Raw genomic sequence first — 16,659 nt, forward strand, 5'->3', positions numbered from 1 at the left:
ATTAATTAGAAGAAAAAGAGAAATATTCTGCTCTGAATTGTGTTTGACTTAGGATATTGTGGGGGATCGACGTCAGGTCTATCTATAGCAGGTGGCGGCCAACCACTGCTAAAGTGCAGAGTAACGGGGTTTGTCCTAACATATAGCAGTCGTGATCTTTATATACAACTTACTATCACAAGAACCTTGAAGGGTAAATAGATGGGTAGTACCAAGACCTAAAATCTGTTCCAGTTGTCAGTACTCATAATTTAAAGACAGTGTGAGGTATTTATGTGGTTTATTGACACGAGGTTTAGGTATTCATGAGTGGAAAGTATGTATACTTTCCAAAATGTTCAGTGAAACTTGATACAGACAGACAGTGAGTGAGAGTACTAAGAACACATTTAATGATTGAAATTGCATGTGAATATATAGATCAAAGAAAAGTTATATGAATGACTGTTACAGAATTTTCTAACCTCATGAGACTGTTGGGAATATTTGAGTGGTGGAGCTTATAGTATTCTGAAATATCTTGTAAGATGATTTCATTGGACATTACGAATATCAAGGAAAATATGGGATAAATGAATGTAAAAGTGATTGAAACACTTATCAGAAGCCAACCAAACCAATGGTAACCTAACCTAACCTATGATATTTTTCATGTGAATAGAAACAGGTGGTTTTTTTTCATCCTATTGTGTGCTGGTGTCAGAAATTGGTTAGGTTCCTGTAGACACCAGTACCTCAAAATGGTTTTCGTAGATTCTATTGTTTTTGGACAAGTTTCACTTGTGAATTATGCCCCCCACCCCAACCAATCAACCAACATTAAAGTTTTCATAACCATCACCCCTATTATCTTGTACCAAAAAATAAGATAAAATGCTTCAGTTCATACTCTACCACTTGCACCAGCCTTGAAAGACTATACTACCATCTTACAACAAAATAACTCAATATCCAAAGCTATTAGCACAGCATCTCCACAGTATTCCTTTACCCCTTCTTTGGTAATTATTTCAGTTACTTTTGCAGATAAGTTATCACTGGGCTTCTCTTGAACTACATGTTTACCAAGGAATGCAAACCTAGGTATCCACGACTCCCATCTTAATGTATGTGTAGAAAATTTGTAAGAAACAAGTAATGTTGCAATATGGTGATTTGCAGGTGCATAATCTTTATCTTTTGACACATGTCTGGTGAAAAAATCTGGATGAAAGTGCAAAAAGATTGAGTGGAAAAGGTAATGTTGTTGCTTTATGATGATTTGTAGTTATATGATCATTGTTATCTTTGACACTTAAGTCTTAAGTGAAAAAAAGAAATTGGATGAAAGAGGGCAAGGCTTAGAAGATTGAGGAAAGTGTGAACATGGTTTGGGATCTCAGTTCTTTTGAACTGCAACAGGGCTCCATGTAGCCGTGGACAGAGAGGCTTTACATATTGATTGACCAGATATTAACAGGAGTGGAATTATAGATAACAGATAGGAATATAGAATGATTTTAGTACTAAATCTGTGTGATCAGTGAAACAGAACTGAAATTGAAATCCTGTTTATATTCCTTTTTTAACACCATGACCTGTATACTTTACAGTATAGCTGTATTTAGGTGGAGATTTATGGATGCATTCATCACAAGAAAACCGTATTTCCACTTCCCCAAATATACAGTGTATTCAGCAGTGATTTATCGATGACTTTCATTCATTTATGGGGGCTGTGATTTCATAGCTCATTGAATGTTTTTATTAAGAGTTTAAGCTATACTATAAAAAGGTATGTAGGCTCTACATTTCAGGGTTCGGGACTATCAAGAATGTTTCTTCAGATGTAACATATGATAGTGCAAATAGAATTCATTTTTTTATTTCTTTTTCCAGTTTTTCTTGAATGGGAGGTTCACCAAGTTGTCAGATTAGTGCTGTAGATATGAAGGGCCCTGTTGCAAATATGGTGAAGGAAAAAGTCAATGATAATTGTGTTATGATTTTTTCCAAGACCTTTTGCCCCTATTGTAAGTTAGCTAAGAAGGTAAGAATGATTAAATTGCCAGTTATTTGTATTTTGATTAGATATGATTATCTACCTTAAAGTTGTTTTGATTAATTTAATTATTGTTAGTGTCTAGAATGGTCAGATTCAAAAGATACTGTAATATGTATGTATTTAATTTCATGAAAAATTAAATGATAAACCCATGCACTCCTGCACCTTTATCATGCATCACTATATTCAAGGCTTTCATTATGTCCTCTCCTTTCACCAAAACTATATATGTATACAACCTTGTCCCAAACACCATATCTACCAGCCTATCTGTAAAGCACTCAGCAGTCCAGCAGAATATTCACTCATTTCTTTTTTACCTTTTTGCCTGCTACCACTTCCCCCATCTGCTATCCTTCCAGTCACTTCATTTTTCTGTTCTCTTATTCTGTTTTCTTCCTTCCAAAACATTTTATTCTTTTGAATTTCACCAGTATTTTCTCACTATCATATCTCATATACCTTCCTTTTCAGCTCATGTACGTTTCTCTTGACTTCTTGTAGCCTTTTCTTGTATTTATCCCAATCACTTGCACTCCTTCCCTGCAGATACTCTCCACATGCTGCCTCATTTCTCCCTCTCAGCAGATTTAACTTTCTTTTCCTACCTGTACTCTTTCTCATATGCTCATATCCCATACATGTAAACACTGCTACCCTGAATACTTTCCACTCCCTTTGTTTCATTTACTTTGTCACTCTTCAGTTTTGCATTTCTTTCCTTTTTTCAAAGCAAGTATTAGCAACCACCATCACTCCTTGCTATTCAAATTGTGTACTCTTTCATCATTACTGTTTTCTGAAACCCTTAATTTGAGAAAGTATCCATAAGATCATCACATATGGTAAATCCTGTAGTGATTAATTAAGATACAAAGTTCATGTGTCTTGTTTCCAACACTCAACCTCACAAAACAAGTAATTTTTCTTTGATGAATGATTCTATCTCGTTTAGCTGTGTCATCCCTCTCATACCTGATTTCAGTCACACCTTCCTGCATAAAAGAGAACTTTGCTTCACTTTCTAAGAAGTCCAAGTTTTCCTTTTCTAATATGTTTATGTTTCACTGTTTTGTGATATACATTAATTTCTGTTCAAACCCACCTTCTTAGACTAGCAAAACTTGTTACAGGAAGTCTTTTGTTGGTCATAAAACACATTTATTTGGAGTTGTATTTTTCGACAGGAGGGATGAAATCTAGTAGAGATAGGGTTGTTAAGCTCAGTGACCCCTTTCAGTTGCTGTTTTTACTGGGGTATGTTACCTCAGCCCAAAGGATAGTCAAAAAATATTCAATATTGATTATTTTCTGGTGTTTTACAACTACTGTTTTAAAGGAAGGCTTTATGGCTTTGTTCAAGAAATATTTTTCATATGTATTCTTGGTGTTAAAGTAATCTCTTGCCCCAAAAATTATTTTCTGGTCTCTCTTTTTAACTCTAGGTATTCAGTGACTTAGGTGTGCCATACAGCGTTTATGAACTAGACAAGCAACCTGATGGTCTTGAAGTACAAGATGTCCTCGATCAAATGACAGGAGTAAGAACTGTGAGTGTATCAATTTTAATTTCAAATATATTTGAATATTGATATAAAAAATGTACAGTACACAGACAATTAAGAAATTATATAATCTGAAGAAGTAATAGGGAGGTGGACAATTGAATAAAATATGCTTGGGTGATGTGAGGTTATTCAATGAAAAGTAAATATGATTGACTGAAAAGGAAAAAAAGTGAAACTTTGTGTGTCACTTATCATTTTTGAAATATGTGAAACTTTTTTCTAGACATTTTTCTCTGAAAAGTGTTTCTACAACCTGCTTGTCCAAAAATCTACTTGTATACACCCTCTTTCCTCTTAATACATCAAGGGTTCCACTAATTCCTGTAATGCTCTTCCCGAATGCTTGACATTTTTCTTTCAAATCTTTTTCACAACTTGAATAAGAAAAAAATCTCTACACAATGCCTTTCATAAAATGTTTTCATCACTATTATGGCCATTGATGCTTGTGTTTGTTACCTTGTAGTCTATAATTAAAGCTATGTCATTTCTAAAAATTAGACCATAGAGAGGTGTGCTTGATGTGATAACTCCTAGTAAAAAGAGAGGTTGGGGAAAGTTTGTATCTTCATTTCTTCTCAGCTTATTTCACATAGTGGTAAAAAATGTAGGTAGTTGGATGACTAAAGTGATGAGGAAAAAACACATGATATGCATCAGTTGTTGAGGAAAGTCTTGAAAAATAATAATAGAAAAAAAATGTGAAGAAATAAGCAACTAATTTATATTAGTGGCAATACATAAGGGGAAGACCATGTGCACTACACAAGCACAGAGTTGTTTTTTGTCCCTATTTGTTTGCCATTTCCCACATTAGCAAGTTAGCACCACGCTCAGATGAAGAAATAGCCTAATGCACTCCATCCTTTCTCTGGACATCTTGTGTAATGTAAGTCCCTCAGTTCAAACCCTTATCATTCCATCCTTCCATGAATGCATTCTTCCATTCTTTTCCCCTCCACTCCTGGCATATACACCCTCATTTTCAGCCTCCTCAATCATTCTCTCTATATGTTCAAACCATTTCAGCACACCATTTTTAGCTTTTTTGACTGTATTCATCTTATTACCACACTTCTTTCTCTTACTTTATCATTTCTTGTTTGATCAGCTCCTCACACCACATACTATCTTTAGACGTTTCATTTCCAACACTTTCACCCTTTACCATACATCCTTACATAGAACCCATGTTCTCAATGCCTCTATGGCAGTCAAAATAATTAGCACATAGTATTTATATGGAGAGGCAGTCTCCTAGGTTTGTCTAAAACATTTCTTGTACAAACCTTACCTCTGCATCTGTTTACCTCCTTTCAGCATAGCTTATCATCCTTTGAATTTTTATTCGATTTTTTCTTTTGACATTCTTACATGATCTTTTATTCATATGCACCTACTTTTCAATGTTTCTAAGTTCTTTCTATTCTTCACTTTCTCTCTTTCAGTGAACCTTATTTTCTTGGAGATTTACCTTTCAAATTTTTTCGTTTCCTCAGCTAAGTTACTCAAACCCAATTTGTGGCAGGTTTTTGATGTCTGTCAACTCCCATGTGAGATGGGTGAAATTCAGAGTGTAAGGGAGAGTCCCTCTTTGGGATATTGATTTTGTATAAAGGGGAATGCAATTAATGTACGACCTAATTATATTGCTTAATTTTGCTGTTTTTCTTTTAGGTTCCACGAGTTTTTGTTGATGGCAGGTGTATTGGTGGAGGAAAAGAAACAAGACAACTTTACAAGGAAGGAAAATTGCTGGATATGGTAAAAAAGTGTCAAGGAACTTCATTAGATTAAAAAAGTAATTAAAGTATGTTTATGTCTCAAGGATTGTGGTTTGACATGAAGGGTCTGACTCTTGTCATTGCCATCAAATGCACATTTTTACTGCTGAATTTTATGTTTTTACATAAGGTATCTCTGACCCACAAGGTAATTGACATGCATCGTACACAGATTATAAAAGTTGTGTAATACTATTGAGTATACAGTATTTTGATAAAACAAATAAGAAGTAACAGTACAGAAATATTTGTTACAATTGATATAATGCTGTACTGTAGACATGTATTTATTAATTATAGTATATATCGAATAAGGAAAGTTTTTTATCCTTATCAGTTATACTTAAGTGGCCACAACCAAGATAATGTAAAGGCTTTATATTCATGATGGTTAGGATTAGAATTTCAACATTGATAATTTTTTTTTAGTATCTTCATATTGTATGTAAAGAGCAAGAATGGATAATATCTAAAAGGCCAAGGCTAGGTTTTACCAAGAGAAATTGAAATATTGGCAGATCTTCAATTCAGTAATCTTACAACAAAGATTGTTTGAATTATGAATTTCTTTCACATCTTAAGTACTAATCTGTCTGTCTTGTGAGTAACTGGAGTAACTGTAATTAAACTGAAATGTAATTAATTACAGAAATATTGTAATTGAAAATAAAATTGAAGTAATTAATTGTGTTCAAATAATTGTAATTGTGAAGGGGAGGAAAGTGGTACTGGTAACCTTGTAAATGCAAAGGTGGGCAACCAGTACTGGTACAAAACAAATAATGGAGGTAGGGGTAGCAGTATAATTTATAAAAAGTACAGCTGGTAGTAGTAGCAGTACTTTTTTATAATCAACCATCTGAGTCAACCCTGTTGATCCCTCGACCTTACCCAAACAAAAATATCAGTCCGATAATAACAAAAACATAACATTGTATGAACTCAAGAACCCTAACAGTGGAGATTTCTGCCTTAAAGGAGCATGAGAGTGTCCTTGACCCTTTTCACAAGGCCATGGAAGTTGAGGAGGGGCAAAAGGTGACCATATCTGATATTGGACTTGTAATTCAGGGATAGAAACACTCACTAGAAAATCTAATCCATAATTATAAAACCCAGTTACAGTGCTGTGAACAACTGGCTAAAGTCCTATCAGACTATGTGAAGAAAGGGTTTGATCCATACATGGAAATGAGAGATGTTCAGGTAGCTGCTTTTTTTGATTCTATGTTCAAACTGGACTGGCTTCCATTACAAGAGCAGAAGGACCAAAGGCTGGTATGACAAGGAAATGCTTGAAGAATTGGAGGTAGTTAAGGATGGGTCAACATCAACAATGGATAAAGAAAGTAATAAGGAGGATTTAGCAGAGGCATTACTTGAATCAAAAAGACCCAGATTTTTTTTCCTTCATACCAAAATGTTCAACTAAATTCCAAAATCAACAGGGATCAGAAGGAAGCACAGCATGTTAGTCTTTTGTTGAAGCAATATGTAGAGGAAAGAACTCAGTAACTTTCAAGTGATCCAAAGCTATACTGGAAAGAAGTGTCCCAAACTTTGCATCCACTAAAGAACCTTGCAAGAGGTGATTGGGTGTACTGATACATCTGCTCCAGAGCAAGTTTTCAGCATTGACGGAAATTTTTTCACTGCTAACAGAGCTCAACTTGGTCTCACTTCTTTCCATTCAATGTTATTGTTAAAGTGCAACAGTGAATTGAAAAACTACCAGCTATTTAGTTACCATCTGCAACTTCTTTTAAAATGAAATCTTTATTTTTGTTTTCAAAATAGGTTGACACTTGTTTGTAAATAAAGGATAACCTTACAGAGCAAAATTAGTTTGCTTTTTCCCAAAATTACTTTTTCCAAAATTTGGAAAATTTTAATTATAACTGATATTATTTTGTGGTAACTAATGTAATTGCTATTTCCAAATGTATTTGTAATTACACTGTAATGAAGTGAGTCAGTTGTTGTTTGCTGATGATACAGCACTGGTGGCTGATTCAAATGAGAAACTGCAGAAGTTGGTGACTGAGTTTGGAAAAGTGTGTGAAAGGGGAAAGTTGAGAGTAAATGTGAATAAGAGCAAGGTTATTAGGTTCATCAGGGTTAAAGGACAAGTTAATTAATATGTAAGTGTGAACAGAGAAAAAGCAAGGCTATTAGGTTCTGCAGGGTTAAAGGACAAATTAATTGGTATGTACGTGTGAATAGAGAAAGGTTGGAGAAAGTGAAAGGTTTCAGATATCTGGGAGTGGACTTGGCAGTGAATGGAACCATGGAAGCAGAAATGAGTCACAGGGTGGAGGAGGGGCAGTAGGTTTTGGGAGTCATGAAGAATGTGTGGAAGGAGAGAACGTTATCTCAGAAAGCAAAAATGGGTATGTTTGAAGGAATAGCAGTTCCAACACTATTATATTGTTGCAAGGAATGGGCTGTAGATAGGGTTATACGGAGGAGGGTAGATGTTTTGGAAATGAAATGTTTGAGGACAATGTGTGGTGTGAGGTGATTTGATCGAGTCAGTAATGAAAGGGTAAGAGAGATGTGTGGTAATAAAAAAAGAGGTTGGTTGAGAGAGCAGAAGAGGGTAAGTTGAAGTGGTTTGAACATATGGAGAGAATGAGTGAGGAAAGGTTGACCAAGAGGATATACGTGTCAGAGGTGGAGGGAACAAGGAAAAGCAGGAGACCAAATTGGAGGTGGAAGGATGGAGTGAAAAAGATTTCGAGTGATCGGGGCCTGAACATACAGAGGAGTGAGAAGGTGCAAGGAATAGAGTGAATTGGAACAATGTGGGATATTGGGGGTGATGTGCTGTCAATGGACTGAACCAGGGCATGTGAAATGTCTGGGGTAAACCATGTAAAGGTCTGTGGGACTTGGATGTATATAGGGAGCAGTGGTTTCGGTGCATTACACATGACAGCTGTTTTCCTGGCACTACCTTGCTGAAGCAGGGATCAGTGATGCTGTTTCCTGTGGGGCGGGACGGCACCGGACATGGACTGAAGGCAAGCAAGTGTGAATATGTACATGTGTATGTATATGATAATATGTATGTGTATGGGTGTGTATATATATATATATATTTGAGTGGATGGGTTGTTCTTCGTCTGTTTCCTAGAGCCACCTCACTGGTGCGGGAAACAACGATCAAGTATTACAAAAATATTTAATGAAATAATGGAAAGTATTTGTGACTGTAATTTATTTTTTCAGAGTGTAATTTCTCCAACCATATTAGTAAGGTCTGCCAGTTTTTAAATGTTACTTTATTTGTATATATGTACATTAATGTAATATGTAAAGAAATGTACAGAGCATCAGATTGGGGAGAAGTAGTGTGTTTTAGAAGTGGTAGAGTTTTTAAATGTTAATTTGTATATATGTACATAAATGTAATATGTAAAGAAATGTACAGAGCATCAGATTGGGGAGAAGTAGTGCGTTTTAGAAGTGGTAGAGGATGTGTGGATCAGATGTTTATTTTGAAGAATGTATGAGAAATACATAGAAAAACAGATGGATTTGTATGTGGCATTTATGGATCTGAAGAAGGTACATGACAGGGTTGATAGAGATATTTTGAGGAAGGTCTTAAGAATATATGGTGGGGAGGTAAGCTGCTAGAAGCACAGATGTTTTTATCAAGGGTGTACGGCATGTGAATGAGTAGGTAGAGAGAGTGATTGGTTCCCAGTGAAGGTTGGTCTGTGGCAGGTGTGTATGATGTCCCCATGGCTGATCAATTTGTTTAAGGATGGGGTGGTTAGGGAGGTAAATGTAAGAGTTTTGGAAATATGAGCACGTATGCAGTCTTTTGGGGATGAGAGGGCCTGGGAAGTCTTTTAATTGTTTTGCCAGTGACATAGCACTGATGACTGATTCTATTGAGAAACTGCAGAAGTTGGTGACTGAGTTTGGAAAAGTGTGTGAAAGGAGAAAGTTGAGAGTAAATGTGAATAAGAACAAGGTTATAAAGGTCAGCAGAGTTGAGGGACAAATTAGAGGGAATGTAAGTTTGAATGGAGAAAATTGGTGGAAATGAAGTGTTTTAGATATCTTGGAGTGGATTTGGCAGCAAACGGAACCACAGAAACATAAGTGGATTCATATGGTAGGGGAGGGGGCAAAGGCTCTAGGAGCAATGAAGAATGTGTGGAAAGAGAACGTTATCTTGGAGAGGAAAAATGGGTATGTTTGATGGTATAGTAGTTCCAATAATATTATATGGTTGCGAGGCATGGGATATAGATAGGGTTGTATGGAGGAGGGCGGACATGTTGGAAATGAAATGTTTGAGGACAATATGTGGTTTGATCGAGTAAGAAAAGAAAGGGTAAGAGATATGTGTGGTAATAAAAAGAGTGAGGTTGAGAGAGCAGAAGCAGGTGTCTCGAAATGGTTTGGACATAAGGAGAGAATGAGTGAGGAAAGGTCGACAAAAAGGGTATATGTTTCAGAAGTAGAGGGAATAAGGAGAAGCGTGAGACCAGACTGGAGGTGGAAGGATGGCGAGAAAAAGATTTTGAGAGATAAGGGCCTGAAAATGCAGAAGTGTGAAAGGTGTGCACAGAATTGAGTGAACTGGAATGATGTGGTGTACTGGGGTCGATGTGCTGTCAGTGGACTGAACCAGGGCATGTGAAACATCTGGGGTAAACCACAGAAAGGTCTGTGGGGCTTGGATGTGGATGGGAAGCTGTAGTTTCAGTGCAAAGTACATAACAGCTAGAGACTGAGTGTGAGCGGATGTGGCTTTTTTCGTTTATTTCCTGGTGCTACCTCGCTGATGCAAGGGGTGTCAATGCTGTTTCCTGAGGGGCGGGGTGGCACCAGGAGTGGATGAAGACAAGCAAGTATGAATATGTACATGTGTCTATATGTATATGCATGTGTATGTATATGTATGTGTATGTATATATGTGTACTTGAGTGGATGGATCTTTCTTCATCTGTTTCCTGACACTATCTCGCAGATGCAGAAAATGGGGTTGGCTTCAGTAGAAGAGATTCCACTTATCCCTGTCCTTACATGCCTTCCTTGCATACAATATTTCACACACTTTTCCACTGTTACTACCCAACATCACAGGTGTTCTTCTTCTTACATCAGAGCCTTTAATCACACTGCATTACACTCTCCTAGTAAACTCCCTATCTTAAGTTCTTTCTACATGCCCACATCATGTAAAAGATACAAAAATATTAAATCATAGTACTTACCCATAATTCTTTCTTTTTCCCAGCTTCCAATGAGTGTGATATAGACTAAGGAATTACAAAGATGAAGTGCAGTGTTTGGATGCATGTCGAATGCCATTATAAGCGTAAAAACCACAGGAATAACTGAAAAAAAGCACAGAATACAACCACTTTGAATTCAAACCAAAAACTTATATGCCATATTAGCTGGAATCTTGACCCACTGAAGGTGGCTAATCTAAATATTTAATGTACCATCACAGAAGCAACCTTTCATACATTAAGAAATGCTATTAATAACATTGTCTTTCTGTATGAAATTTTTCTCTGAAAAAAGGCATGTATATCAATAAAGTAACAAATCGTCTATGTGCATGGTGAAATGAATAAATGTTCAAGCTCCCACTCCCCCAGCAATGTAATAGATACATATCTCACAATGGAATCATGTTATAATTCCCAAAAATGTGTTAATTATTTTTACAACACTTGAGCGCTGTTTTCTGCATCAGCGAGTATGTGCCAGGAAACAGAAAAAAAAAGGCCATTTCCACTCATATCCACACTCAAGCTGTCATGTGTAATGCATTGAAACCACAGCTCCCTATCCACAACCAGGTCTCACAGGCCTTTCCATGGTTTATGTTATTTTTTTTATCATACTTTGTTGCTACCTCGTTAATGTGGGAGACAGCAACAGAGTATAATAAAATAAAATAAAATAAAATATACAGTATTATACAAATTATACATTTTATTACCTCATAGAGCTAATGATAGTATAAGATTTCTATTTGCTGTATAAAGTATTACAGAACAATCACTTACAAACTAATGCAAGTTCAAAAAACAATGTAAGGCAAAAAACATGTCGAAAATTGATACTTATATGTAATAAGCTATGTGCCAGTGGTAACACCTCAAAATTGCTTCATACCAGTGATGATGTTATAATATATACTAGTTGGTGTACATAATATAAGAGTAATCATTTACAATGAAATGCATGTAAAAAAAAAAATGCAAGACCATTAGCAGTAACTCAGCTTGATAGTTATTATCAACATTGATGAACCCGCAATAGCATGCGTCTCATAAAAATTGTTTCATGTTGTTGATAATGTTATTATATTTACTATTCAGTGTTCATAATATTATAATGCAATCATTTACAGACTAGCAGCAGCATGCATCTCAAAATATTCTCAATGTCTTATTGAAGTTATAATATTTACAATCTATATCTATTTATTTATTTTGATTTGTCGCTGTCTCCCGCGATAGCGAGGTAGCGCAAGGAAACAGACGAAAGAATGGCCCAACCCACCCACATACACATGTATATATATACACGTCCACACACGCAAATATACATACCTATACATCTCAATGTATACATATATATACACACACAGACATATACATATATACACATGTACATAATTCATACTGTCTGCCTTTATTTATTCCCGTCGCCACCTTGCCACACATGGAATAACAACCCCCTCCCCCCCTCATGTGTGCGAGGTAGCGCTAGGAAAAGACAACAAAGGCCCCATTCGTTCACACTCAGTCTCTAGCTGTCATGTAATAATGCACCGTAACCACAGCTCCCTTTCCACATCCAGGCCCCACAGAACTTACAATATTATACAGAAATCATTTTTCAAAAACTAGTTAAATATAATGTAGACCAAAATCTGTATCACAAATCAATGTTGTAAACATTTATGCACTATCACAGGTGTGAAGGTGGGTTGATATATGGCAGGTCACGCTGCTATCATGTGGGTCTTGTATGTTTCATAACTCTCTCCATTTTGCTAGTATTCATGTATTAAACACTGTAGTTTTAATTTTTCATACTGAACTTATGCACAATATTTTTTTTCTAAACTGAAAACAGCAAGTAAGAAATGCAGCTTTCATCATGACAGTGAATAAGTAGTCACAATGTATTCAGGATTAAGGAACAATAAAGCTGACACTGATGCAGCACAGAGGTTTGATGTAAGGTGTTGTAATCTATTGCAAGGTTTCAGGAACACAGCAGTCTTAAAGTTATGTAATTCATACCAGTTCTTTGTCAGTGTAAGGAAGGTGACTTCTATATGTTAAGTGAGTGAGTAGAAACCTATGAAGAATAAAGTAGGGAAAGAGGGAATGTATGACTACAAAAATGTTGACACTAATGTCCTTGGAAAATATTTTAACTTACGGTGAAATGATTGAAACAAAATTTTTAGATATAAAAATTATTATACAAGACTATCACTTCACAAAACAATATATTTAAATACAAAGCTAATTTGGTGAATGACATTATAAACTGTAATAGATCTAGGATGCCACTTTTCTGGAAGATACAGATTCTATAACATATGACACCTCTCTGTATCAAATGACAGTAACTGGAATAGTCCTTACCAAAAGAACTTTCATCAAAACAGTAATATATATGAACATTAATATTTAATATAAAGTTACATAATACAAACATAATAGTAACTTAAAATATAAGTTAATTTTACATTAAAATATATCACATTAATGTGGATGAAATCAAACAGGTACTGCTTTCATGCTTTATAATACATATGAATATTAATATTAAGAAAACTTTTAAATTATACAGTTAGCACTTGATTACCTACATTTCTGAAAGAAATGAAATTCTGCTTTCCACACAATATGACAACAGATATTAAGTATACAAAAAAATTGTCATATCAAAATATCCCCCTGAAAAGGCTACCAATGTTTGAAACAAGTTATATGTTATCATTTTAAATATCTTTTTGTGCTGCAGCAGGTGAAATATCAGTAGCATATTGGTAACAGGAATTATGGAAGGTGGGGGAAGATTCTTTATTTCCTGAAATCCATTACGTGCTGTGAAATGCAGATAATTAAGAGTTTACTGTACATAACCAGGAAATGATAAGTTGAAAAAGAATTGTGTCATCCAATGATTTACACAGTTCAGAGTTATTTTTTTATACATAGTTGCCATTTCCCGCATTAGCGAGGTAGCGCTAAGAACAGATAACTGAGCCTAAGAGGGAAAAATCCTCACTTGGACTCCTTCTCTGTTCCTTTTTTTGCAAAAGTAAAAACAGAAGGGGATGATTTCCAGCCCTCTACTCCCACCCCTTTTACTAGCCATTTATGACACGCAGTGAATACATGGGTAGTATTCTTTCTCCCTTATCCCCAGGGATAACAGTTTAAAGATATTAACTGTAAATCTACTCCAACAAGAAGTCATCCAAGAGTAGTTCATGACGCAGTAAACCAGTGAGAATGAATTCTGTCCCTAAAATGGGAATTCCCAGACGTTTAAAGGTAGTCCAGTGCTTTTTATCCTCGTAGCAGGAAACTATTCTCAGCTGTGGAGCATACTTTCTTGGAGGCATGTCAAGGTACTCCCCACCAGAACATTCAATGATTTCTGTGGATGAATTTATCTATTATGGTAACTGATGAGAGATATCTACCTCATAAACTTATGTTCTCATTTTTGTGTCCTGTCACTACACTATGTACCACGATAATTAAAGAACATACTTTCTCTCCCCTTACTGTACAAATAGTAATTACAAAACATTGATAAAAACTTCACTCTCACACGAGAGATATCCTTCCAGGAGATAATGAATTTTTAGATTTTGGATGACATTAACACATTAATTTGCATATTAACAAGAATACTGATTTTTTGGGACATGCTTGAACTCAAGAATGCTGATATCTGGGAGGTTAAAATTTACAGTACTGTGTATATGTACCTGATAAGGACAAATATGATGACATATAAATTTCCGCAAATTAAGGAGCTCATACGTTTCATGGTAGGATATTAGGCAAACCAAGTGCCTTTAATAAAAGGATGGTGGCATAAGTAAAACATGAGGTAAATGTGCTGCCTGATGCTCTGCCACTGCTTAAATATAAAGCTACAATTTTTTTCTTACATATTCGCCATTTCCCAGGTTAGCGAGGCAGTGTTAAAAACAAAAGATTGAGCCTTAGATGAAATATCCTCACTAGACCCCCTTCTCTGTTCCTTCTTTTGGAAAATTACAATCTCATAAATTAATTTGCAAAAATTTGTATGCTCTGATATGCTTTCCATCATAAAGCAGTCCCAAATTACAGCATTTGTAAACATGAGTTTTTCTAATCAAATGCAAATTTATGAAATTTTAAGTTCCAAAAGCTGATTAGGTTACCATGAATGTGTCAAAGGTAAAAGAGATGAATACATATAACAACATAATGTTTCACATATGCTTGTGTGTAGCAGTGGGGCATAAAAATGTATGAAAGATTAATTGTTTGAAAAAGAGTTTTGAAAATTACATTGATATAATCTTATGTCAAACTAAGCCAAAGGTATTCAGACTGACACTTGAATTTATGAAAGAGTAAGCCAAGGATAAAACTGGTTCTTAGCCTCTATCCAGAATGTACTGAGCAGCACATTATAAGGAAATATACTCTATAAAAAAAGTCACATGGCCCCACAACTACTACTGAACACACACCTGTATATAGAAAATGAAATATGATGCAAATAAATGGTGATCAAGCTGATGACCAAATATTGCTAGATCACCTTGTGGTCCTATGCCAAGGGATTAGTTAAATTTATTTTTTCCATAACATTACCATCTACTCTGGCTTCAAAGTGTCTTAAGATTCTATAGCTACTTTCTAAGGCAGAGAGTGAACCTGAGATATAGTAGCTTTAACGATAGGATAAATAATCTATTGGTTGGATGTAGACCAGTAACTAATCCTCAACTTAGGTACTACAGTCTGTAAATCTTGAAGGAAAATCAAGTATGATGCAGTATACTCTTTGATGATCTTTCATTAAAAATTACAGGAGGGTTGTTGAAACAATCATTCAAGTAACTCACAAAACATGCAACTTTGGAACAGGGAAAAAGTTACTGATGAGAAATTTAGGATCCTAAAATTCATAAAGCAAAAAAGATAAAGAATTATTCTGAGCTGACAGTACATTCCTAACAATTAGGAAACTGATAAAATATGCTACTGATTCAGATGGGTCATTGTGTAATGTGAGATAAGTACCAAATATATTCAAATTAAATCAATTAATGATAGACTGTGACATTCCTTTCCTTGGAAGTGGGGAGCCTGGGACAGTAGGCCAAAAACAAACAAAATAATACTGAAAACCTTATGTAAGCAATGGAAATAACATACCAAATATTACTCAAAAAGTTATTCAAATGATAAAAATAATATAAAGTACACCAAGAAAACAATAGACAACTATCTGCACCTTATTCCTGAACCAACTCATTAGCCATCCCTGACTCTGCCTTCAATGCTGCATGACTGCCAACCATGATACCAGGCCCCTGATCTACCAACTTCTGGGCACTGGACTCTATACCTCAGCCTCTTGCTCTTATTCACATTTACTCTCAACTTTCTCCTTTCACACACTTTTCCAAACTCAGTCACTAACTTCTGCATTTCTCACTCGAATCAGCCACCAGTGCTGTATCACTGGCGAACAACAACTGACTCACTTCCCAGGCCCTCCCATCCCCAACAGGCAGCATACTCACCCCTCTCCAAAACTCTTGCATTTACCTCCTTAACCACCCCATCCATAAACATATTACACAACCATGGAGGTATCACATACCCCTCCTACAGACCGACCTTCACTGGGAACCAATCACTCTCCACTCTTTCAACGCATACACATGCCGACATCCTTGGTAAAACACTTCACTGCTTCTAGCAGCTTACCTCCCACACCATATACTCTTTTAGTTTTACAAAATCTATACTTTCACTCCATTTCCTTTCAAATACCATTAATTTACTTCTACTTGCACTTACATTCAATCTCCTATGCTTACACACATAAAACACACAGCCTTCTGCAACTCCTCTTCACCCTCTGCAAACAACACAATATCATCCACAAACAGGCTTGCCACTAGCCACCATATCTCACACCCACACTCCAACTCTGCACCTCTTTTCCCTAGTTTTG

At 35.8% G+C, this 16,659-nt stretch overlaps 1 protein-coding gene and 1 long non-coding RNA gene across 3 annotated transcripts in view; one reads left to right on the forward strand and one right to left on the reverse strand.

The window, feature by feature from the left end:
• Positions 1 to 5,322, forward strand: LOC139759464 (uncharacterized). Its single transcript, XR_011715061.1, has 3 exons — positions 1 to 193; positions 3,490 to 3,594; positions 5,290 to 5,322. It is a non-coding gene; the product is annotated as an uncharacterized lncRNA (long non-coding RNA).
• A 2,608-nt stretch (positions 5,323 to 7,930) lies between these two features.
• LOC139759462 (uncharacterized) overlaps positions 7,931 to 16,659 on the reverse strand; it is a 42,357-nt gene continuing 33,628 nt past the window's right edge. Inside the window, exon 12 of one of the 2 annotated variants that reach the window (XM_071681613.1) lies at positions 7,931 to 10,757. In XM_071681613.1, the coding sequence (XP_071537714.1) occupies positions 10,582 to 10,757 (176 nt within the window). In that variant the 3' untranslated portion in view covers positions 7,931 to 10,581. Of the gene's footprint in view, positions 10,758 to 11,349; positions 14,065 to 16,659 lie in introns of those variants that run through there. The other variant, XM_071681612.1, reaches the window with a different exon arrangement.

This window comes from Panulirus ornatus, chromosome 33, assembly GCF_036320965.1.
Source record: "Panulirus ornatus isolate Po-2019 chromosome 33, ASM3632096v1, whole genome shotgun sequence".
Taxonomy (NCBI): domain Eukaryota; kingdom Metazoa; phylum Arthropoda; class Malacostraca; order Decapoda; family Palinuridae; genus Panulirus; species Panulirus ornatus.